The following is a 25,922-nucleotide window of genomic DNA, read 5'->3' as shown; positions in this document are numbered from 1 at the left end:
TCAAATTTGTATATATATAGGTAACAACTTCACCTCTTCTTTCACCTCAACTAAATCCCATTTCTTAACTTCCACTCTTTCCTCTCTTCAAAGGAAACAAACACTTTTATTTTGTTTCTTCTTGTTTCACCTCTCACATAAGACCATTCAAACTCTCTCTCTCTCTCTCTCTCTCTCTCTCTCTCTCTCTCACTCTCTCCCTCCAAATAGTACTAAATCAACAAACAAAAGGAATATACCCTTTGATCCTAAAAACCTTCCCCCTTTCCCTATTTAATTTCTTCCTCTTTTTATTTTTGTTAAATTAATAATTAAATTAATATTATTATAATTATCATCATTATTATATTATATATCCAAACATTCATACACACACTCCAAAACACTTCTTATTCTCTCTCTCTCTCTCTCTCTCTTGAATCCTAAAGAGTAAAAATTCAAACTTTGATATGCAACAACAAGTGGCATCAAAAGTTCAACATACCCAGTTGAAGAAAAAGAATCAAGAAACACAGATGTGTAGGAAAATCAAACTCAGTATTTCTGATCATAACAACAACCTCAAAAACACAACAACCGTTGATGATATTGATGTTTGTGACAAAATAGACGGCGAGGATCTCTTCATTCCACCTCTCAATTTTGCTATGGTTGATAATGGCATTTTCCGTTCTGGTTTTCCTGAACCTTCCAACTTCTATTTCCTTCAAACCCTTGGCCTTCGCTCCATCATGTATATACTCTCATCATAATCACTTTTTTTTTTCTATACTTTATCAAAATCTTTTTTTTTTTGCATGTGTTTTGCTTTTGGGTTTTGTTTTTTTTGTTAAGTAGTATATCGGTCAGAATTTCACGCTTAAAATGAATAAGTGGTGAATTCTGAATTCGAATTATGACTCTGCATATTATAATATCTTACTGATTGAGTTATGTTCAAGATGTTTTTGGGTTTGGTTTTAAATACCCAATTGATGATTTATTAGTAAATTATGTTCCTTCTTTGCTTTTATTGATTATTTGTTTGATCGGTCTTTTTGTTATAGATATTTGTGTCCTGAACCATATCCAGAAGCTAACATGGAGTTTCTCAAGTCAAATGGGATCAAGCTTTATCACTTTGGAATTGAGGGTCATAAGGTTTGTATATATCTCTTACTAAGATCATAACATATATCTTTATATATTTTTAATTTATGTTTTGAGTTCAAAGGATACGCACTGTCGGTGTAAATTAATTTTAAACCGACAATCATAAGAAAGTGGAGTGAAGTGAGATAATGTGGCAGAAAACATGGTTGTAATTAGTCAAAAGTGTAAAATTATTTTACATTGTCGTGCATCGTTCATGTTCTTTTTCTCTTATGTTTTTTTATGATTCATTACAAAGATCAATTAAGTAAATGCACAAAGTGATAAAGGTTTAATAATTGAAGAGATGATTGAACAAAGATTAATGGATATCTAATCCAATTGACATGTCTTTCTCACCATCTTTGTGGTATGCAATTATTTTCTTCAAGTAGGTGTGTATGTGTGGATACCTTGTTAGTTGTGAGTTGTGACATGGTGAAATAGGACCATTATATGAATTATAGTGTTTTTATCAATCCAGTGAATTGTTATGGCATGTATAAGAGGGGTCATAAAGTTGGTTAATGTCGGGGGTATAAGGTGGATAATTCAATTGGTTTGAGCTAGAGGTTAAAAAAGGTGAAATGGGACCATTATTGTCGGAGGTCTCGGGTTCAAACTAGGACAAAGGAAAAAAAAGTTAACTTAATAACTACTTTTTTTTTTACTAACATGACCGTTAAAAAAAATGGTTATTGTCATTACAATTTCTTATTCACCTTCTTCTATACTTGATCGATCTCTTATGTACTACTCTGGAATTAAATATGTACTAGATACATATGTGTTGATGTATTACTCTCGAATTAAATATGTACCAAATACATATGTATCCGATACATGTACTTTTTTGCTTATATTTAAGCTCAGAGCGAGTAACTTTTTAAAATGTCCCAACTTTATATAGTGCTTTTGTTTGGAATAGAAAAAAAAAAAACTTTTGATTGCTAAATTTTTATGATCATAGCTTTTTAGATATGATTATTATATTTTCATGTCACTTTTTGGTCTTGTTATTGGTCCTGTTTGAATCCACTGTTTTCTTTCTTGAGCATATTTGACATTTCTGTGTGAAAGAATCCTCTTCAATCTTCAGCTTTATGTGCAAATCCAAATTATGCCAACTTTATAATATGGAAAATGGAAATCACTGTTGATGGAATCTAAGCTGGCTTGTGATGTCTTTTCCATGGTTATCTCAAATTATCACAATTCATTTGTTTTTTGTGAATATTTAATGGCTAGGAGATCATATAGTATTCTTGCTGTCTGCATAATGGGACCATTATGAATTTGTTGAAAATCGATTTTGTTCAAGAAGCACAGTTTTTCCATCATGATAAAGAAAGGGGAAAAGTAGTTGATAACAGTACAGAATTAGCATCAAAATCATGATCAACCCTAGAAAAAAAGATAAAAAATAGTAAGGAAAAACATAGCTTAAAATTTGGATTTGGATTCTCTACGGCTGACGAATCTCAAACATGCCGCAGTCAAGCAACTCTGGTCGCCTGACTATGTTGCTTGACTGTGGCAAGTTTGTTATTTCTCAACTGCCGGCAGGTAATTCGATCGATAAAAGTTAGAGAATACTGCTTTAATTAGTTCTTTTGGAAAATGGAACTAATGATATGTTTTTGGTGGATTAGGGCATATAATATATTGAATTATTATAGATACTTCTCCCTTTATGCAATTATTAGAATCTTAAGTCTATCTATTAATTTGATTTGATATCAATCTTAGGCCTATCTCATATTTTTTCTGTAACTTTAATTTGAATTTGACTTGAAGACCTAACAGTTGATAAATGCCTAATCATTATCTGCAAATTGTATTTTCTCGCTCCCTTTACGATTAAGTTTAAGATTAGTTGATAACAAAGTGATTGGTGAAACTTATATTATGTTGACATAGTAACTATATATCAAGTTTTTGATAATATGAAATTGTATCTAACCTTATATCGTGCATCCAGGAGCCATTTGTAAACATTCCAGAAGACACAATCCGGGAAGCGCTAAAAGTTCTTCTTGGTATGTAACCTTGTGGTCAAGAAACTCTTTAATTAGTTTCGCCTTAACTACAAATTCATCTCTTCACTTTGCAAGTAATGACCTTTGCTTATCTAAATTATACGCAGATGTAAGGAACCATCCGGTTATAATTCACTGTAAGCGAGGAAAGGTGAGATTTAATTAAGCCAATAGGGTTCCGTTACGAAAGAGTATTTTCTTATTAAAGTAGGTAATAATTAATGTAATATCTTCGATTCTTTTTGTTTACAGCACCGAACAGGTTGCTTAGTCGGATGCTATAGAAAACTACAAAAATGGTGCTTGTCATCTGTTTTCGATGAGTACCAGCGCTTTGCAGCTGCAAAAGCTCGAGTTTCAGATCAGAGGTTTGTAGAATTGTTTGATATTTCAAGCTTGAAGCATTTGCCTATACCATTTTCATATTTGAAGCGGTAACAGTAACAGTAACAGACACAAAAAAGTTATGCTAAATTGGATTTTCCTTTCATCATAGCTAGTGAAAGTGAATTCAAAGTTCTACCTTATTATGAATAATAAAATAGGAAAAAGTGATGAACTCCTTCAATGCATTGCAGCAACAAAGGAATAATTATTTTTCTCCCATTTTTTAGAATAAGATATAAGAAAATTCATCAAGTAGTATATGGTATTAAGATGTATCTGTCTTTATTTTCTCTTTGTTTTTGTGTTTTCTTTGCTGCTCCATATTCATGAGCAATGAGTGTAGATTAGTCTTGATTTTTTTCTTGAGGCTAAGAGAAATTCAAGAAAGCTTGAAAAACAAGCATTGTTTTGTCAGCAGAGAAATTATCATAATTATCTTATTATCATATTTTATTTGATATATTGATTTTTAAGCCCATTTCAGTGTGGTGATTATCATTATTATCTTGTGATAATTGATAATGTGGGAGTGTTTTGGAAGTAGTATCATTATTATAGTTTTAAATTGTGGTATGCAACCGCAATTGCGGCTCTAAATTGCGGACCGCATCACCTGATGCGGCCGCAATATTGCGGATGCGGTAGGCACTGCAACCGCATTGGACCGCAATTGCGGTGTGAACTCGAATCACACGTGATGCCGCAACGCAACCGCAACGCAACAGCATTTCACCGCAACACAACGGAGTTTTGACTGCAACGGCCGCAACGGTTCAATCCAATATTCCTTTTCGTAAAAATTCAGAGAATCTCACCTTTATTTTTTCCTTTATGTCCTTTCATTTTAGAGTTTCTGTCTTCTTATGTCTCGATGACTTAAAAATGAATTAAAATTTATATAGAATTATAAGTAAAAGATATATAAGGAATTACAATAATTATAGTATTTTTTCTGTGTTTGTGCGGATAAAAAATTATTTCACGTCGCAACGGCCGCAATTGCATCGCAGTGTCCGCATTAGCCGCAATCGCAATACCTGCAACCGCAACCGCATCCACGACCGCAACCGCAATTTAAAACCTTGGCTCTAATATAACTAATTTAGATATCTCTGCGATTGTGGCCTCATTTGTTTATATTTTACCGCAATATCAAGGTTAACTTCTTCAATGTTACAATGTCCTTAATTTATTTAGGAGTTAACCACACTGAAATATTCAGGACATTGCATGTAATATGCAGGAATCGAGGTTTGAATTCTAGTATATCCACTTATTCACCTTAAAAAGTGAATTTTTTAACTACTAGATTACCTGATTAAAAAAAAAAAAAAAATTGTTACAAGTTATTCAATGCATAGTACTTTTATTATGGTGAAAAGTTCTAATGTTGCATCCACCCTCAAATAGCTTATGTCAAATCACATTGAAATAAAAAAAAAAGATAAGGTCTAACAAATTGATTTTTAAGGATGAGCTAAGCTCATGATATTTTAAGTTTTTATTTTAGAGCAATTTCTCAAATGATTGGTGAGAGGTTAATTATCATGAAATTATAAGCAGCTGTTTGCTTCAATGGTCCATGTTTTTTGCTCACATATCTCCCCATTCTGAATCTGATAAATAAAAGAGGTAAATTAGTGATTATTAGAAATAATGATGAACTCACTGTTGAAAAAAAATGATAAATCTAAATAAGATTTTCTTAATTTAATTAATAATTAGGGTAGAAATAACCTATAAAATACAATTAGGTAACAAATTTTCAATCATGAACTATGTAGTCGTTGCCTATTCCAATAGGCCACAATTTTTTCACTTTCACTCGTTAAACTAATGTAATCTATTAAGTTTAACATTTATTTTTCATCTGATGGTTAAATCAATTGATTTAATCATTATTGAAATAGTATTAATTAATATTAATTTTGAAAATAACAAATTAAGTGAAACATTTTCATTAAGTAAAATTTTTTATATTTTTAAAGGCCTAAAACAAATTGCTTTGATGTTCTTACCTTTAGACTATACCTCTAAAATCCTATATCTTCCTCTTTTTTCTTTTTTTTTTTTTTTTAAAAAAAAATCATCAAATTTGTATCGAACAAAATATTTATATTAAAAATTATTCATTAAAAATACACTATATATACGTCAATAATCTCATTCAAACACATTCTAAAAGTATTTAAGTTGGTAGTTTTAAATTTAAATTTCTTTCAATTTGACAATTGAATTGATATTTTTTATAGATTGGATCAAAACTACTAAGAAATGCTTCAGAACAGCAAAGGTTGGTGAAGTAGGACAGGTTGCTTGGGGTGCAAGAACAGCTTGCTTGGGTGGCCTTTCAATGTAAAGAAAACTTTTCCTTGAAGAGAAATGCCAATAATACATTTTCTAAGCGCTAAATATATTTTTAATTCTCCTAAATAAATTTCTAATTATATTATAATTAAGGACGAATATAGTATCATTTTGGCAATTGTTTGAGTTTTTATTTTTATCTCTTTTCAATTTTTAACCACATTTATTATTTTTTTCAAGAAATACTCAGCCGAAGGTGTAAAAGTATTGATGGACTTGTTTGTAATTTTAGTGGGTGTTGGGGGGGGGGGGGGGGTATGGGAACTTGGTAGGGGTTTTCAGAAAACAATAAAAAACAATAATAAATTGGTAGGTTTCCTCAACAAAAACAATGGTAGGTAAGCCCATAAACAAGCACACCTAGATGGGAAAATTACTCCATAACCCACAATTATTCTCCTTACCTCCACAATCCATAAAATAAATAAACATTTTTGAAATTACACCGATTCGCCTCATAACTTACATGCGGGGATGTATCAAACATAAATTCAAATTTTTAAGGTTTAGTGTTTATGTAGTTCATTCATCTTTGTTTCAACATAAATTGAGGATGACGACGCGGTATATTTTGATTATGATGGTGAAGAAAGAGAAAAGTCAAACTTATATATATATATATATATATATATATATATATATATATATATACACGTAAGATAATTACACTTGAATGGAAGACAAGTGTAATTATACTTTGAATTTCTCAAACAAAAAATAATAATTTTTTGAACAATTCGTCCTAAGAGCTCATTAACTAGTTAACTCAATCACATGATTAATTAATTAAAATATGATTTTTTTTTCTAACAATTAAACTCATAATTATGGTAGCAAATGTAATTGTTTTTAGGATGATCCCTTGTATTTTGCGTTGTGTTGGCTAAGGAAAAGTTGTATGAATTTGTTATTTTTAGCCTTGTGTTTAAATGAAACCCATGAATTTCATTTCAAAATCACCCGGCACAAGTACCAAGCAGCTCATGAATTTCAGGATCAACCTAAGATAATGATGTGGATATTAATTGGAGCATAACCTTTGCTCCTCTTCCGCCACAAAGAATTCCCACAGCTCAAGTTTTGCCTAGGAGTCGACTCCGAAGCAATTGGCAAGAAAAAATAATCACTTATGGTGGAGCATAACTCCCCCCACAATCCATCCACTTCCCCTTATCCTCATCCCATTCTAAAGGAGAGGAACCAATCCTGATAAAAAAATATATGACACTTTCACGAAAATGGAATCTCCGACATCAATTTTATAATAGTAAGAATTCTCTCTGCTCCGGCCGATTTTGTAGTTTTGATAAGATTCAACAACTTATTTACTAATTCCTCCTTCCAAACACGAAAAAAAATCTTTTCTGTAAAAATAAACTTCCAAATCCACTTATCATTTTCCCAAACTCCCAAACTTGAGATTTGACACAAGGTAACTCGACTGAAGAGAAATCGAAAAAAACCTAAAAAAAAAATTGCACAAAGAAACAAGTCACCGACCTATTTGTCAATTTAAAACTTGATTATTTTTCGTTATAGATAGTTTTCCACATCGTCCCACTAAGTCAATCCTCCTCCCCACCTCCTAACAAACTCAACGCACACATTCCTAATAAAACTGCTTTTATTAGAAAGAAATTCCACAAAAGCTCTTGAAAATCTATATATTATTTTTTTTTATAAGCAAAGCTCTTGAAAATCTATTGTCGGTATAGAATCTCATCTCATTTTTCAAAAGTTCGAAAATGAGACATTTCAATTAAGAGTTTATTATTATTTTTTTTGAAGAAGCTAAATTAGCCCACCCAAATTGGCGCCAAAGAGAATCGAACCTCAGACCTCAAGAGGAGCACACTCCCAGGTCCCAAGCCAATACCGATGCATTTAAGAGTTTATTTGTAGATTGCATGTTACACATTTTCTCACTCTGGACTTAGTTGAATGCCACCAAACTAATCCACTTTGGTTCCTACTTTATCGGCATAGAATAATTTTCAATTGGTTAATTAAATCAACATCCTTGGACCTACATTATTTGGAGCAATATATCCAGTTATTCACAACTTTGAATCTAATATCATTTTCTCACTCTCCACCTACCAGTAAAGTAGTACTACAAACAATGCAATCAAACCAATCCACTTGGGTTACTTCCTACTTTATTGGCATTGATTGAATGTCTTCAAGACTTCAATATAGTATAGTATAGGTTTAATCAACATTCTTGGACCTACATTATTTGGAGGAGCAAGTTATTATGCCATGATTAATGCTCCTTCATCTAATATCAGTTACATCACACTACTATAGTGTTATCATTGACGAAGCCAGAAAATTTATAAAGTCTAAGAAAAATTTCAGTATTAAACAAAAATTTCAATTTTATATTGCAAAATTTCAAATTTGAAAAAATAAATATAGTTTTACTCTAAACTAATCACTAAAAATCACACTTTTCTCTAAATTAACCCCTAAAATACCAATTTCTTTTACCAGAGTCGGAGCAAATATTCGAGCTGGCTGGCCTGTCTATCCGCCTATGAACATATCACCCAATTCAAATCTCACATATCAATCCTGATGAGATAAAATATATTTCTTCTAATTATTGCACTTTTTAAATGTAACCGAGTGAAAATTATACTTTCTATAATTAGTCTCGCTAGTTTCAATTTCAAATATAAACAAACTAATGTTTTTCATATTCATTGAATAATTATAGACTAGATTTATTAATTATTTAACAAATTTAGAAAACAATTTTTTGTTTATATTTAAAACCAAAGGAAGTATTTAAAATAATCAAAAATAGCATCTATACCGTACTAGTATATATCGAATGGACAGAGTAGTAACAAGGTCGGTCCAATACAAAAAGGGAGTAATATAGAATAGAAGGAGAATGAATATAATTGAGTCATAGAAATAAACACTAATAAGTATATTACTATCACATAAAAATATATTCATATGGATGGGGTGAATAGCTCAATTGGTTTGAGCTAAGGATAAAAAGAATTTTTTTTTTCTCTTGACAAAAGCTAAGGATAAAAGAGTTAAAAATTAAAAATCTAGAGTTCCAAGTCCCGGTTTTATCATTAAGAGATCTTGTACAGAACAATATGTGTTGCCTATTATGAACAGTTCAATGGATCACTTCAAAAACATCGAATTTGGATTGTATAAGTAATTCGGTCATAATAAATCTAACCGTTCGATTAAGATTGAACGATTCAGATGATAAGTAATTAAGACAAAAGAATAAAATTACTTTAAATTGAAATCGTATAATCTTAATCGAAACCTTAAAGAAACGGTCAGATCAGATCCATTTGATTTCGCAACTACAGACAAATTGAATCCAAAAACACCGTAACAAATATAATAATAATTTTTAGATTTGAATATAGCATTAGTCCTAAAAAATATATCACTTTTTGGTTTTAGTTCTTATAATTTATTTTGTTTGGGTTCATCAATCTCTACAAATTTTAAAATTGTTATTTTTAATCCTAACACAACTTATTAGGCCACATTATATCAAGCCACATATGATAATTAGGATTAACAATGATAATTTTTGAATTTGCAGGAGTTGAACTCAACCCAAATTAAAGAAACTTATAGGGACTAAAAAAAAAAACTATATTTGTGCTGACTAACATCTTAGCCTAATTTTGATTATTTTCATTTCAGGAACACATTTTAAACAATTGCAATTGGACCCAATTTCACATTTGATGCTTTCAATGCTTCAAATCTTGGTTCCTTAGCATGAAATTTCAAAGCAGCATAGATCTTCATGTACTCTTCAAACACAAATTTAGGGTACACATTGTTTTTTTCCTCTGTTTCTTTTTCCAACAATTCTGGAGCAGGGTAGATTACAGCATCACTCCCAGGGTTGTAGAATGATGCTATAGACATTCTTGTTCCATTTGTTTGTGCTATCACACGATGTTCCACACTCTTATATTTACCATTTGTTATTACCTGTTTTTACAAAAGAGTGTTAGATAAAGTTTCATGTTTTTTGCACATAACTTGTTTGTGAAAATGTCTATGTAAAATAGTACACATTCATTTTCATATATAACCTTAGATGATTTTTGGTATTAATGTCTAATATTTTTGGTTACATTAGTATATCTTGTTTATGGATCCTTTGCAGCCTGCTGCATCTTGCATTGTGCAACATGCTGCAGACTGCAGATGATCCATAATCGTCAATCCTCTCCCAGGGGATAAAGTAACAGATGAAAAGTAAGTCGAGGACTTATGTATGTATTTCTTTTAATATAAGGATTAATATGAAAAATTTTGTTCAGGTTGAGAATTTAAATGAGAGTTAACTTGGCATAGGAAGTTAATTTACCTCGAGCTGGTCACCAAGGTTGACAACAATAGAGTGGCGCATTGGGGGAACATCAACCCACTCGCCGTCTTTCAGCAGCTGAAGGCCACTGACTTTGTCATCCTGGAAGAGAAGGATGATCCCACCAGCATCGGTGTGAGCTCGAAGACCCTTCACCAACTCTGGATTAGGGCATTGAGGGTAATTGGCTACCTTGGTGCCAAAAGTTGGTCCTCTTGATCCATAGAAAGCTTTTTTGAGGTAACCTTTTTCAAGTCCAAGATTCTCACATAACAAGTCCAAAAGCTCTTCTGCTAGTTTCTCTAACCTCAAAGAAAATTCCTTCATCACCTTCCTGCATCATAATTACCATAAGAAATTTAGAGTCATATCCATATATGCAACTCAAATTGTTGAGGAAAATTTTGTGTCAATTATTTATGATTTTGTGCTAAATATTATAAATGTTATGCAATGTTTTGATATCATAATGTTTGTTTTGTGTAACCTGTATTCATCACTGAGATCAGGGAGCTCTGAAATGTTTGATTCGGGAAGATGTCGAACATGGAAGGTACTTTCCCAATCCATATCTTTGACCTCAGTTTGGACAGCATCTAAGCCTTTGCTTGATACCAATTCCTTAAACCTCTGCTCCATGCATTTCCTGTAGTGCTCTTTGGTCAATCTCTCCAATGTGTCCATAAGGTCATGAGGTATGCCATGATTCACCAGCTAGAATTTTGAAAGCAAACAATAAGAATAGTTAAACCAAGAAAGTAACATGAACTAACATGAATATATATTTAGAGGGAAATGTATTGTATAAATTAAAGTTGTAGTAAAAAAATTTTAATTTTGTGTTCTTTAAGTACCTCAAAGAATCCCCAATTTTCACAAGCATCCTTTATTTTTTCCATGGTATCTTTTCTCTCCACACCATTGAGTCTCTCCAAGCTGATAATTGGGAAGTTCATCATCCTTTCTTAAACTCAAAGTAACTCTCTTTCTAGTTTCTATTTTCCTATTGCTCTTTTGCTTTATGCATGTTGGAGTTAGGCAGCATGGTATTTATAGACCTAGAGATCAAGATCACCTATTGTCCTACTTTAAGGTATTAATAAATCTCAGCTGTTAATTTGAAGTCGAACGGTCGAAATCACTATCAATTCACATAGTAAAGTAATCTTAGCCGACATTCTAAATCGGACGGCTGAGAGTTGAAACTGCATGTCGCAGTTATAAAACGAATCTAATTCCATAGACCTAGCTATGATGAGGACCAATCACTAAAAAAAAAAATACTTTGTTCAATATTTGGATGACTATATTTTATGTTTACTATTTTTTTGGTCAAGTTTTATCTTTATTATGGTTTATTTTGGTTCCGTATTTGAATTGTCTATCAACTTTGTGTAAGTTATGGGCCCACTTGGTGGCTGATTTCTTTTCTCTTTCTAAAAGTTTGACTAAAACAGTACAATACAAGCTGCCACCTCTCTATCTATCTATTCTGGAATTTACTTTTTCCTTATGAGTTGTGACTTTTATTTTGGGGTCATATGATATAAAGGTAACTTCTAGGAAGGATAACTCCATGCACTTCCAAAATAATTTTTTTGACTCAGCACTTCCACAATTATAGCATCTTTGTATTGGAGAATGACAAATTTATGTTACTCTTGTTCTTAATTACTTATATGCTTCCTTGTAAGGAATGACTTGAGCTTCTATAGAATATGTATGTGTTTGGTTTTCGGTGGATATAATTGAGTTTGACATAATTGAGTTTGATTATAAGTGAGATGAACAGAGTTGATTTATATTTGGATACATTAATGTAAAAGTGATTCTCAAAATTTGATGTTGTTTGAACAATTTGAACCAAAATTGCTTTTGTATGTATAATTATCATATTGGGTTTTAATATGTATATTTTCATAAAACATAAAACTAAATTACTAATAGTTAAATATTTAAATATAATCAAACCCTTAAAAAAACTATTTAATTTTTATAAATAATAAGTAGAGACATATCTTCGTAACTATAGCTCAATTGACAAGGGACATTGCAAATTATTGCAGGGACCAGAGTTCAAATCATGATACTCCTACTAATTCACCTTAAAAGGTAAAATTCTAGCCACAAGACAAATTGATAAAAAGAAAATAAAGACATTGAAGTGGTCCACAAAAATTACATACTGTACAAAATTATGCAACATTATTTTTGGCGTTCCGTATATACACGGCGTCCTATTATATATTTAATTTTATACCGGTTTCTGTTCGTCTTGTGCAGAGATCTCATTAATAATATTTTTTTTGAGGAACTCATTAATAATATATTTGTCGTTAAACAAAAATTATACAAAACTTATTTTTCTTTTGACAATAATTATGCAACACTTATTAATCCACAAATATTACGTCAAAAAAAATAAAATAATAATCCACCAATAGTCATACTAATTATTGTAACAAAAGTACTCATTTATTCAAGCTATATTTAACACAGTAAGGTGCGTTTGATTCGTAGAACAATAAGTACTGGATAAGATAGTACATGACAGAACAAGATAATACAAGACAGAACAAAACTGTACCGGAGAGATATAGGGCGATAATATCTTTATATAAATCTTATTTTTGTCCTGTCCCTTGTTATCTAATTTGTCCAGTCCCATAACCAGTTTCAAATCAAACAGAGTACGGTAAAAGTTGTCTAGTCTAGTCCCCTATTTTTTAGCGGATCAAACACACTCTAAAGGTCAACAAATACTTCAGGAGAAATAAGCAATATACATTGAAGATATTGAGGATAATTACGGAATAAAGGAAATATAGATGTCCCACACACCAATAAATTTATTGGAATCGATTGTAAATGACGCAGACGCTCCCTATTCCAACTTCACTTAGAATCACGTTTTGAGCTATAGAAGTGCTTTAAATTTTGCAAACCAAACAACTTTACTCTGTAGACGCACGTTTGATGTCTTCAAAAGCTCATCCAAACAAGCACATATATGTGGGAAATGGAGTGCTCATTAATGGTAACCTTGTAATGAGCCTTGTATGGTGGGAATAACTGCACTTGTCACCGCAAGCAGTTAGCGACACTTAGAACCATTTAATTAAGATTAGAACAGCTTAATTAAGATTAGATTGTTTAGATTTTAAGATAGTTTTTATTTTTGTTTAATATAAAATTTGAGATAACATCTGAACCGTCCGATAAAGATCATACAATCTAAAATATATGAGTACAAACTACTTTTAAAATTCACTGAATTCAAGGTTCATATATTTACGTACACTTGATTAATTATATTTGAGCTAGATATGAAATTACTGAATTGGTTGGAACTTACAAAATTGAAGTTGATATTCATTTTAAGTATAGTCAAGGAAATTTTAATTGATTTTTTTTTATTATAATATTGGTACGAAGTTTTTACTATAGTTATTGGTGACTAATCTTCGTCGAAGAATATGTTGGGCACACAAGATGAGTTCTCTCATTCCAACCGAATTCTCTCCATACGTATGAGCCAGGAATCGACCCTCTTACTACATGATTAAGGAGACCAAAACCCTTATCACTTGGACCAATTATTTTGATTTTGTTGTTCACTATTTTTTATGGTGCATAATAATGATGATAACAATGAGGACAAAGTTTAATTTTTTACCACATTTATCTTCTTAACATGTGTTTTTGGTACACATGTTAACTATTTGTTATAATTATGTTGTTTGTGTTGTTTTCATGTGAAATATTTGTTTGCTAGATAAAAATAGAAAACATCAAATCCAACTCTCTTTTCTCCACATAATGTGTTAACACCATTAGAACGATGGTGAGAAAAGAGAAATAGGTGAGAGGAAGTGTAAAAAGAAAATGAGAAGAGAGAAATAGGTGAAAGAAAGTGTAAGAAGAGAGAAAGATGTGAGAAATAGAGTATATTTGATGTGTTGATTGGTATAAGAGAAAGAAGAGATAAATAAGAGAGAAGTGTGTTTAATTTTTGAAAGGACAAAAATATCCTTATACTAAAAAATCAATATACAAGTTTCTATTATTAAAAAATAAATTTTAATTTGAGTAAATATTTATTTACTAAAATTTAATGAGTAATTTAATATTATTTATTTTTAACATTTTAATTGACTTAACTATTTTACTGTACCTTTGCAAAACAAACTCAACGTACGTGTCCGAGTAAAAAGAAAGAATGCTTGTTATATGAAATAGAGAATGTTGACCCAGGGGCAATAGTGGAAAATAAGGCAAAAATGTTTTACATGTTGTGTTTCTTCCCATATCAGCGAAGAAAAGAAAAAGGTGGTTGACCCCACATGTTTTGCTCTCTCGCCTGCTTTTCACTGCTAAACCAAACAAAACAAAAGCTTTTTTTCCTCCCCAGATTTGTAACGTGCCCCCGAATTTTTTTTCTCCTCGAGATTTCTAGCGCGGTCCCAAAATTTCTAACTGCCACCATTTTTAATTAAATAATTACTTTTGTTCCTTTGAAGTACATATTAGCTATAAGAACTCATTTTAAATTAACTATGTTGCATGATTATATAGCCATATTATAATTTAAAATTACATACTAAAATATGTAATGTAATTATAGTTTAATTTATCACAATTAACATAAAAACTATTAAGTACATCTAATGATTTTGGAGTATAACCCTCTGAAACTATTCTACAGCAAAATGGTTTTGACATGATTAAGTATATTACATCTAATGGTTTTGGAGTACATATCTCTGAAACCATTGCACAATACAAAAAAATTTCAAATAATAAAGTACAAACCAAAATTTCAATGCATTAAACATACAAATGAAATGATATTCCAAAATATCAAACCAAAATTATCAAAACCATAAAATAGTACCGGTACAAACCAATATTCCAAAATATAGTAATTTTATATAAACGGGCGGGTTCGGGGACGGGTTCGGGGTGGGTACCAATATCTCCGTTACCCGCCCCACCCCCATGTTTTGAAATCGGGGAAAACCCAAACCCGAACCCAAACCCAGTCAAATCGGTTTTTCCCCGTCAAACTCGGGGTGGGTTCGGGCGGGTACCCGCAGGTACGGGTTCTGTTGCCATGCCTATTCAATATGAATTCTTATAAGTATTTTTCTCATGAATACTCATGTACTCTATCTTGCTTATGAATATTATCTTCATCCTTATAATTCCATCATTTCTAACATGATTAATAAATTACAACGCTTTAAAATTTTATTTTTTTTTGTGAAATACAACGCTTTATTATATCATTAACAATCCCTTGAACGTCACGTACCATCCAAATTATTGTCAAAGTTTATCTTAATTAATCACACTATATAAAGGATATGTATGTATATGGTATCACACCATAAGTGTGATGAGCGTGTTAAATGCGTGTGACCTTTTTTTTTTTTTGACACAAATGTGTGTGTGACCTAACCTCACTAAATATATGCATCTTTATTTTATCTATTTTAAAATGAACAACCCATTTACAATAGCGAAAAATTCTACCCAAACTCTCAACCAGAATAGTTGCATACCCCCCATATCTTTTCATACCCCCGATACCCAAATTCTCAACTAGACCAATTAAGAGAGACAACTTGATCTACTAATCCATTATTTATCCAATCTATCCACCAAGTATAAAATTAGTTAATGTAGATGGATGGATAAAATCCATCCAACTTATTTTAAAAATTCAATGGATCATTATTTAGTAACACAAATTATTCTTTTGTCTATAAATAATATTTTTTACTAGTTGACAGTAAAATAGATTTATTTGTGCAGCAAATTTTTAATGAAAGGATGTGACTGCAATTTTCAAAATACAACTCAACTTGTTTACTCAAGATGATGAGTCAATATAGAGGTATAGTAAAAAAGGCTTACACGGTTCGGTCAGCCTATTACCAGCTTATGGAGAATATTGTTGACAATAATCATCTCAAAGAACAAGGTAACTGGAGGAAACTTCGGCAAATACAAGTCTCGAACAAAGTAAAAAAATTTATGTGGCGTTTGCTGAGAGGTTGCTTTCCCGTTAAAAGTAGGCTAGTGAGAAAAGATGTGTCTTGGGATAATAAATGTCCCAATTATGGTAGTTATGAAGAGAATGAGTGGCACTGTTTTTTTGGTTGTTTAGCAGCTGAAGAAGTATGGAGAGAAACATATTTGTTTAGCAGTTGGCATAGTTCCTATGATGTTTCAAATGATGGAAGAAATAAATGCTAATGATTTATCCTATATTGCTATGCTGGTATGGAATATATGGTGGCGGAGGAATAAAAAATGTTGACACGAGAAATTACCAACGGTGTATGAGGTAATTAGAAGAACAAAAAACACACTTTATAATTAAGAATTGGCGCAACAGCTAAAGTGGCACGGGTGAAGCTAAAGACAAACAGCAGCAGTAGTAACGCAGTCACGGCGAGGCATACATGGACCAAACCTCCAGTGGGAGCACTAAAATGTAATATAGATACATCATGCTATGCGGAGCTGAACATATATTGTATAGGGGCATGTGTTCGTAATGATCAAGGGAAATTTGTGCGTGCATACACGAGAAGACTTGACGGAAAACCAGAGATAGCAAAGGCGGAAGCACTGGGTGTTCTGGCACCACTTCAATGGTTACAAAATGTGCTAATATGTCAAATGTTCAAATTGAAACCGATTGTCTCCAAGTGGTACAAGCTATAAATAAGAAGTCTAGAAATAATACCAAGTTTGGTGTTATTATTGAGTCGTGTCATAGATTATTAAATATGAGTCAAAACTGTAAGGTCAGTTATGTTAAGAGACAAGCCAATCGAGTAGCTCATGATCTTGCGCAGACAACTCGTTTTAATGCTAGTCCCCAAATTTTTGATTATTGTCCACTATGTAAACTATTATTATAAATGAAATGCACTAAGTTCGATTGCTTTTAAAAAAAAAAGTAAAATAGATTTATAAAAGCAAAACCTTAATAATTTATTAAAATAAAATAATGGAAAAATAAATAAATTTTAATATTGAATAAATAAAAGATAATTATTCAAAAAAAAATTAAAAATTTTAAGTTTAATTTTTTTTCATGAAATAATTTTTTTGAAGAAGCCATTTTAATAAAAATATATTAAAAGTTGAAAAACAATAATGTGCCGATTAACGTCGGAGTACAATATGTCAAATACCGCGAAGCTCCCCCTCCCGGCGTCGTGGTCAACGCCGGAAACTCACCGGTCATCACCGCACTGCCGTGAACCATCGACGAACACCCATTTTATACATATATTTAATTATTTAAGTAAATAAAATTATTTATTAAATTATTAATATCCATAATTAAAATTCATGAGAGCAATCATGGAAGAATCAAAACCTCTATCTTGGAATTGACTGAGAGTAAAGTCAAGAAGTTTCAATTATGATATTTCACAGTGGATGATATTTCAAGTGAATCGCGTGATTGAGCTAGTTTTGCATGCTGCAGATTATTTTTTGTGTAGGAACCAATGATTGAGTTTGCCGGATGCTTTCTCTTTGTTGCAGGTGCTTGGAGTTTATTTGAGAGCAGTTTCTGGCTATCATTCTCTTCAAATTTCCGCGGCTTATCCGTGACTCTCAGCCGGACAGAGATCCTAAACAGTTAGATGCGTATCGCTAGGCCTGTATTTAGCTGTGGCAACTCAAATTAATGTTTTGGGGAAAAGGCTCACGCAACACGGTTCCAGGCTCGCATGCATGTGCCAGGTGTGCGACGGCATAGGGTCTCAAAATTTTGAGAGTCTCAACTCAAAATTTTGAGGTCCTATAATATTATTTATATATTATTTATACCCATAAAATATCAGATGTATATTAATAGATTAATTTTTAGGCCCTAAAATAATAGTTATATATTGTTAATGTTTATAAATATCATGAGTATCAATATATTAGTTATCTATATACTCGTATAGTTCTAGTCCAATTTAATCTTTGCATAAAATTTAATCTTAGATTATGATGTTCCATTTTAAGGGGCCACTTTTATATTTTGCACAGAGCCTCCTAAAACTCAGAGACGCCCCTGCACGGTTCATTGTTCTAAGATCTCATGTTACGGGAAATATGGTGATTTATCTTACGTAGGCTTTAGGGATAGCGGAGTGGGTAGTTTTGTTTACAATGAGCTAGGGATCGAACCCATGACCTATAACATACTACCCAAATCTTTCACTATTAGACCAAACTTAATGGCATATTTGATGAACACTAGTGAAAAATACACATTTTAAATCAGACATTTTAAATCGGTTACAGGAAACCCAATTTAAAGAAAGAATCGGTTATAGGATTTGCGCATACTACCCAAATCATTCACCACTGGACCAAACCTAACATCGGGTTAACGTATGAATTAGACTTGTTTTATGACATGATGATGATTGATTCCTATTTTAATAAATTTTCTTGGCCTTTAAAAAAATAATAATATATCTTTAAACCTTATAAAAAAAAAAAAGTGGTTTTGGACTTGGACAATAAAACTGCAAAACTGCTTTAGGACCTATTAAGAACAATTATGTTTTGCGCCATTAAAAAAATTGGGATAAATTAATACACCAAACCTCATTTAAATGGGAAAAAAGGATTAAAAAATTTAGAAAATAAATATACACTTTTTTTTAATCATGATATTGGTACGAAGTTTTCAACGACATTAGCGATGACTAATCTCTGTCGATCGCGGAACCTGTGGGGCCCACAAGATGAGTTCTCTTCTTTCAACTAAATTTTCTTCATACGCATGAACTCAGAATCGAATCACTGACCACATGTTTAAGGGGACCAAGACCCGTACCACGTTAATAGATAGATCAGATAAATATCTATCTTACTTTCACACGACTTGATATCTTATATGCAGTACAACAAATCTGTCTTTTATGCATAATCCGATGGACACCCACATGCATGCTCTCCGCTGAATATTACGCAACATTCAAGACACAATACGGTTTACATCTATATCCCTCATCTACTAATTCCTTAATATCTTATACAGATGTAGATCGGAGGGATTGTCCTGACAGTAGACATTCCACTTCTGGCTACTATGTGTTCCTAGGAGATAATCTACTTTCTTGGTCGTCTAAACGGCAACCCACACTCTCACGATCTAGTGCCAAGATAGATTATGTGTCGTGTTGCCAACATGGTCTATAAATCCTACTGCTTAAGAAATCTTCTGCTCGAGTTACATTGTCCTATTGATAAGGCCACCATGGCATAATGTGACAACATCATTGCAATTTATCCCTCAAGTAATCTGGTTCAGCATCAACAGACGAAACACATTGCTTATAAAAAAAAAACAAACGAAACACATTGAGATGGACATTCATTTCGTTCTTGGAAAAGTAGCTCAGGGTCAAGTCCGGGTTCTCCACGTACCCTCCAAACATCAAATTGCAGATTTTTTTACCAAAGGACCCCCTGATACTTTTTCAAGACTTTAGAGACAGTTTCAGCGTCCAACCACCTCCCGCTTCGACTGTGGGGGAGTATTATAGTATCTCTATAATTAGGATAATCATATATAATTGTATATTATTAGCTTCCAAATTTAGATATTGATATACTTGTATATTATTGCAAATCATATCAATGAAAAGGCAAAGAATTCAATTCTTACAAATTCAACGGTTATAGTTATAACAAACCTCGTAATTTATTATGATGTACTTATAAAATTTACCTTTAATTTGTAAATTAATGGTTGATTTTAACTCTAAGTGAATCAGTCACTTTAGAAAAATCGGATCTCAAATTTATATAGTTTGTATTTGTACCTTACACAAGTGTTCTTATGTTGTCCTATATATATTTTAAACTCTCTCTTTTTGCCTGATTCTCTCGGTCACACAGTGAAAAGCTAGAAAATTAATGTAACAATAACGACAAATGAATAGTTCATAAAAAGGAAGAAGCCAGCAAAAACAAAAAAAGTTTTACACCACATAATAGCAAATTGAATTTAACAAGCAAAGTAAAGTTTTTTTTTTTTTTTACTGTCAAAAAAAATAATAAAAAGGCCGTGGAGAAGTTTAATATGTTGGGTACATGTTTTAACGTTGAATCCGTAATTTTTCCCTTCTATTAAGTTCACATCTATTAACTGACTAGGATTGAATACAGTTAGTGCTTTTTGACTGTAGTGCATTCGGGTAGATCTGAGTCATAGTGTCAAATCGAACGGTCAAATTTAAAAGTAAATTTTATATTTAAAAATTAACTAAAATCTAAACTTAAAATTTTAATTGTCCGATTTTTATCAGACGGTCCATATATACTGACTGCGTGCAGTTGACTGCACTCGATCTATTTCACTCTATTAAAAAAAAACCATTAATTAATTACTCATTCTATCAATCCATTCTTCTCTTTTAGTGAATACTTATTCTTCCCTTGTCATATGGATAAAGTTACATCACATGATTCACATGATATCATTTTTTATTGAAGCATTAGATTCTTTGGTATAAAAATAGCAGCATGCAATTCATAAATAATGATACATAGGACCAAGAACAAAATTAATCTAGCTATATATACTATATAGTAACATTGAAACATAACTACATCAATTACTCCATTTCAAAAACACCTTCATTTTTGCCACTATGACATCAACTATGATGTCTGGTGATAGAGACAACATATTACTCAACATTTCACCTGAGGAAGTAAATGATTTTCTAGGTGAATACACATGGGAAGGTAAATGGGAAAATGTTATAATGTTATACTATGAATATCCAGAACAAGCTCACAGAGCAATAATCTCTGATTCAACTGGCACTGCATTACATGTAGCAATAGATTTAGATGAAGAAAATGTTGTTAAAGAGCTTGTGAATGCAATTTTAATTCATAATAGTCGACAAGAAAATATTGATGAAAGAGTTGAAGCATTGGAAATGCAGAACGAACGCGGTGACACGCCATTGCATTTTGCAGCATCAAGAGGTTTTGCTAGAATATGTAAGTTTATTATTGGGAGAAATAATGAGAGAATATATTTGTTGAGTCGTAAAAATGAACACGGTGAGACGCCTCTTTTTCAAGCTGCTATTAATTGGAGAAAACAAACTTTTGCTTATCTTGCTCATATTTCTAAAGAGAGAGTCACTTTGCAAGATCTTGTACGAGAAGATGGTGATAGTATTCTTCACACTGCAATCCGTGGAGAATATTTCGGTAAGTTATGTTTTTTCTGTTCCTTTTTAATTGTCGTTTTAATGTTATTTATACATTACATACGAAAAAATTAATAAGTTTTGTTATTTTTTTTATCAAACAGATTTGGCTGTGATAATAGTGCATCACTATGATTTTCTAAGCACACATTTGAACAAAGAGGAATCTACTCCTCTCAAAGTCCTTGCAACTAGACCTTCAGCCTTCAAAAGTGCTAGCAATCTTTCATGGTATAAAAGAATCCTATATCACTGTAAGTAATAATACATCCTATGTTTGACATTTGAGTCAAAAAAAATTGATGTATCTGGTCACCAGATATATCAACTACGACCAGATGGATCTGGATTATGTGCATTCGGAGGAGCATGCAGTCATGCATGTAGTCAATAATATGTGACCTTCTGGTTAAGATCAGGCGGTCTAGATTTAACTCAGATTTTATATAAAATATAGATAAAAAAATGTGTCAAAGATTTGACTACACCAAACTTGACCGCACTTAATCCATTTCCCGACCAGATTTTACCTGGAGTACGCGTGTTGAGTCTTTAACTGTATTTGTTTCCAATTAGGCATACTTGTGGAACCACTGGATGCTGAAAGAACAATGAAGTCAAATTTGAGAAAGATGGAGGCTAATCCAGATTGTGATAAGATGAAGTTTCCAGAAAACTATACCACTTTATATGATTTTGTTTCTATATGGTTATTTGCATTTTTATTTGGTATGTGATATAGATTCTCATTCCATCAGTACTTTCTTAATTCTTCTTTATTTTTTTTGCTTTATTCTTTATTGATACTTAATTTAATGAAACAAAATTTAATGTGTCTTTCATGGATACACCATCATAGATATTGGTCCCCCAAAAGGGATAATAACTTAACTTGAGCATGTAAAAAGAAGGAATTAGCTTATCTCACAAGCTTTTATAACCTTTTGTTACCTTATTACACATGAGATTTGAATACTCCACAGCTACGTGCACCTTACAAGGACCTAGCTCGTCTGCTGTAACTGCCACATGCAGTTTCACACAGTAGCCAAATTATCAAACGTCTATAGTTTATTCAATACAGTTTCACACATTTTTTTATCTTAATTGTTCATTTCTTATTGAACGGTCAACAACAATTACTGCGTTAACACTGTGTTAACGCAGTAATTGGGTATAATCCGTTCCCACTAGACAACATACTGCAGAGTCGTCGAGTCAACGACTCTAGCAATATGTCACATTCGCGGCAGAAAATCCAAACGTGCATGAATGTGAATGTATTATATTTGTAATTTTTTTTTGGATCATAGGTAATTTATAACTTACTAACTTACCATTTCAATGGAAGCGGGAGTACATTACTGATTAATGGTTAAAATATATTTATTTGATTGTAAAAACATTTTAATTTGTGTGAATTTTGTCAGGAAAACAGGTTTCAAAAAAGAAACAACACGACACAGAAGACCCGTCAAACGATAATCATCGTCCGATTAGATCAGAGAAACATTGGGTTGGATTTTTCCCACCAAATTATGAAACATTTCATCAATTTGTCAAGTCTGCATATGTACATACTCTAGGCCTTTCAGGAGTGGGTATGTCTTCTTCAATCAAATTATAATATAATGTCATTTTGTTAAATTAATTTTTTAAATATCTCTAGTAGTATTTATAGAGTAAAGATCCTCTCCGTTTCTTAAACGTTTTACAACAAAAATGTATACTAATAAAAAATTCTATTTCTATAATTAATTGGTCACATGTTTGAATGTTCTTTTTATAAGAGTTAAAGGATGTAAAGGTTGCAAGGAAAAAGCACTTATGGAGTAGTCAGCTGTTGAAGGCATTAATGAAAAGACCTTATGCAGCATTCACCGGAAGCGGTGGTCGACCAACTGATAGGGAAATTGACACTGACATGTTTAACGTTTTTCCCTTATGGAAACAAGGTACGTAAAGTACTATTATGAAATTTGAATTACACGCAGTTATTGCGTGTCATTATTGTTAATTTCAGCCGTCTCATCTTAAATCAAAAAACGATATTTTTACTGTCCATACTTTGACTTGAGAATGGCAGGTGGACCCAGCAGGTTTGAAGACGAACAAGAACAAGAACAAGAACAAGAACAAGAACAAGAGCAAGAATCGGAGTCGGATGTTATAAAGGAAGAGGCATCAACTCCAAATGAAACAAAGAAGGAAGCGAAATATGAAAAGGAAATTAACAAAAAGATGACACCGTTTTTGGTTGCAGCGAAAAATGGCATAGTCGAAATGGTGAACGAAATACTAATAAAAATACCAAGTGCTATCCATAACACAAACTCAAGAAAAGAAAATGTATTGCATGTTGCAGTGAAGTATAGGCAACCCCTTATTGTTGAGACATTGAGAAGTATTAAGCACTCAAAACCAGAACTTTGGAATAATTTGATTCTTGCAGTGGATGTGGAAGAGAATACAGTGTTGCATTTGGCAGCAGAGGCACTTGGTGGTGATAAACCTTGGCAGATTGCTGGTGCTGCCTTGCAAATGATGTGGGATATAAAATGGTTTCAGGTACAATAATTAAAAATTATGTATAATCTCATATTCTTTAACAACATATATTTCTTAGTTCTTGTTACAAATCACATGATCAAAGAGATAAATATTCAATCTCATAAAAATGATTAATAAGTAAATGAGATGCTTTATATATAGAGTTTGTACAAAATCAACAAACTAACTACTTACCAATAACTAACTACCTACTAATGAACTCTAACTAGCTCTTAATAGAGTAATAACTAACTCCGAAGTGTCCATAACTATAAGTCCGGACTCATCTGACAATGTCGATATTATTAGGCTGAACACCTTCATCCAGGACCTCACAATTGTGTCTGAGTTTCACTAATGTTTATCACTTTGTCATCAGACCCCCAAATAAAACAAAAAAACTCCGAAGTGGTAACTCACTAGTCGATCAAATATTTCTAGTATTTGTTTTGAAATTAGTTTCTTTATCTTAAATTTCCATATAAGCTTATAAGCATTTTTTTGGTAACTAGAAAGTCATGTATGATATTAGGATTTGAGTTGAATCTAACTAAAATTTTAAGATTATATCATATTTTATCTAAGATTCATCAACCACATGTTATCTGGTCACTCGGGTCACACTCCGCATACTAATCATGTGTATGAGGAAGTGTTAAAAATATCATGAGATAGGACTTGAAAATTAGTTTACAATAGAGTACATGACTATGAAGCAAAAATTTATAATAATTTTTTTATATCTTCGAAGTAAAAATGTTTGTATAAGTTGATTCATTTTTTTTCGTTTTTACCTTGGAGCAGTATATCAGAAGCCTTGTACCACAACACTTCTACTTTAGAAGCAACAACAATGGCAAAACATCGCGAGAAATCTTCAAGAAATCACATGCAGATCTTATAAAAGAAAGCAGTGAATGGCTAAAAGACACATCCGAATCCTGCTCTGTCGTAGCTGCTCTTGTCGCTGGTGTCTCCTTTGCGACAGCAAGTGCTGTACCCGGTGGAACAACCGATGAAGGCAGACCAATACTAGAAGGCAAACCTGCATTTGATGTCTTCGCAATTTCTTCACTCATTGGTCTTTGTTTCTCTGTAACCGGACTCATCATGTTCCTTTCTATTCTCACTTCGCGGAAACAAGCCAAAGATTTTCGTCGTGATTTGCCATTCAAACTTCTTCTTGGGTTGAGTTCTCTTTTTGTGGCCATTGCTTCTATGTTTGTTTCGTTCTGCACCGGACATTTTTTTCTGCTAAGCCATAATTTTAAGTCGATTTTGTTTCCGATTTATGCAGCCACTTGTTTGCCTGTGACATTCTATGCTGTTGCACAGTTTCCTCTGTACTTTGATCTTCTAACGGCTATTTTAACCAAGGTGCCAAAGGCAACTGATAAAGGTGACAGTTTATAAAATCCGTTGCTGTTTGTTTAGCGACGCCAATATCAGAGACAGATTTTGTTCCGTCTCTGAATCCGTCTCTATTGCGTGGCGGTGGAATTTATGCCACATATAGACGGAATATTCTCGTCTAATTCCGATTTTTCTAGTAGGACAGTTTATAATCAAGAGCTTCTCTATAGTGTGGTGTTGGACATTTTTCTTTGTATTCCTATGTAATATTTAGAGCTTTTGATTTGATTTATTTTTTCTGTGTATTCTTATGTTTGTGTGGTTACGGTTGTGTTAAAGTTGAGAATTTTTTGTATAATTTGGAGATAAAGTTTTGATTCAAATATGATGTTTAAGAGTGTAATTGATTTAAGCTTGGAGTGGAGTTTGAGAATGTAATAATAATCGGTGTTCCGTATA

The 25,922-nt window shown here is 32.2% G+C and overlaps 3 protein-coding genes across 4 annotated transcripts; 2 read left to right on the top strand and 1 right to left on the bottom strand.

Moving 5' to 3' along the window:
• Positions 1-41: 41 nt before the first annotated feature.
• LOC123924586 (probable tyrosine-protein phosphatase DSP4) lies at positions 42-4,035 on the top strand. The gene is made up of 5 exons (XM_045977531.1): positions 42-733; positions 1,047-1,140; positions 3,113-3,170; positions 3,278-3,321; positions 3,423-4,035. The coding sequence occupies exons 1-5, from the start codon at positions 450-452 to the stop codon at positions 3,606-3,608; spliced, it is 666 nt and encodes a 221-aa protein (XP_045833487.1). The 5' UTR covers positions 42-449; the 3' UTR covers positions 3,609-4,035.
• A 5,262-nt stretch (positions 4,036-9,297) lies between these two features.
• Positions 9,298-11,343, bottom strand: LOC123921329 (1-aminocyclopropane-1-carboxylate oxidase-like). The gene is made up of 4 exons (XM_045973821.1): positions 11,154-11,343; positions 10,787-11,013; positions 10,300-10,633; positions 9,298-9,917 (listed from the first exon to the last, which is right to left on the bottom strand). The coding sequence occupies exons 1-4, from the start codon at positions 11,256-11,258 to the stop codon at positions 9,630-9,632; spliced, it is 954 nt and encodes a 317-aa protein (XP_045829777.1). The 5' UTR covers positions 11,259-11,343; the 3' UTR covers positions 9,298-9,629.
• A 9,531-nt stretch (positions 11,344-20,874) lies between these two features.
• LOC123919588 lies at positions 20,875-25,922 on the top strand. 2 transcript variants are annotated; one of them, XM_045971541.1, is made up of 8 exons: positions 20,901-21,561; positions 21,665-21,814; positions 22,137-22,289; positions 22,991-23,161; positions 23,351-23,515; positions 23,647-24,128; positions 24,915-25,297; positions 25,408-25,862. In XM_045971541.1, the coding sequence occupies exons 1-8, from the start codon at positions 20,985-20,987 to the stop codon at positions 25,460-25,462; spliced, it is 2,136 nt and encodes a 711-aa protein (XP_045827497.1). In that variant the 5' UTR covers positions 20,901-20,984; the 3' UTR covers positions 25,463-25,862. The 2 variants fall into 2 exon arrangements, with proteins under 2 accessions (XP_045827495.1, XP_045827497.1); XM_045971539.1 differs by having other exon boundaries at positions 20,875-21,561; positions 24,915-25,922.

This window comes from Trifolium pratense, linkage group LG4, assembly GCF_020283565.1.
Source record: "Trifolium pratense cultivar HEN17-A07 linkage group LG4, ARS_RC_1.1, whole genome shotgun sequence".
Taxonomy (NCBI): domain Eukaryota; kingdom Viridiplantae; phylum Streptophyta; class Magnoliopsida; order Fabales; family Fabaceae; genus Trifolium; species Trifolium pratense.
This window is presented reverse-complemented; position numbering and strand designations above follow the sequence as displayed.

What these genes read in the sequence shown, in the direction of transcription:
- LOC123924586 (XM_045977531.1), top strand. Translation starts at nt 450, where the DNA reads ATGCAACAACAAGTGGCATCAAAAGTTCAACATACCCAGTTGAAGAAA. An exon ending in TTGGAATTGAGGGTCATAAG is followed by an intron (nt 1,141 to 3,112) that starts GTTTGTATATAT and finishes TCGTGCATCCAG; the next exon opens with GAGCCATTTGTAAACATTCC. An exon ending in TTCACTGTAAGCGAGGAAAG is followed by an intron (nt 3,322 to 3,422) that starts GTGAGATTTAAT and finishes TTTTGTTTACAG; the next exon opens with CACCGAACAGGTTGCTTAGT.
- LOC123921329 (XM_045973821.1), bottom strand. Translation starts at nt 11,258, where the DNA reads ATGATGAACTTCCCAATTATCAGCTTGGAGAGACTCAATGGTGTGGAG. An exon ending in AAAATTGGGGATTCTTTGAG is followed by an intron (nt 11,014 to 11,153) that starts GTACTTAAAGAA and finishes TCAAAATTCTAG; the next exon opens with CTGGTGAATCATGGCATACC. An exon ending in ACCTTGGTGACCAGCTCGAG is followed by an intron (nt 9,918 to 10,299) that starts GTAAATTAACTT and finishes TTGTAAAAACAG; the next exon opens with GTAATAACAAATGGTAAATA.
- LOC123919588 (XM_045971539.1), top strand. Translation starts at nt 20,985, where the DNA reads ATGACATCAACTATGATGTCTGGTGATAGAGACAACATATTACTCAAC. An exon ending in TAAAAGAATCCTATATCACT is followed by an intron (nt 21,815 to 22,136) that starts GTAAGTAATAAT and finishes GTTTCCAATTAG; the next exon opens with GCATACTTGTGGAACCACTG. An exon ending in GTTATTTGCATTTTTATTTG is followed by an intron (nt 22,290 to 22,990) that starts GTATGTGATATA and finishes GAATTTTGTCAG; the next exon opens with GAAAACAGGTTTCAAAAAAG.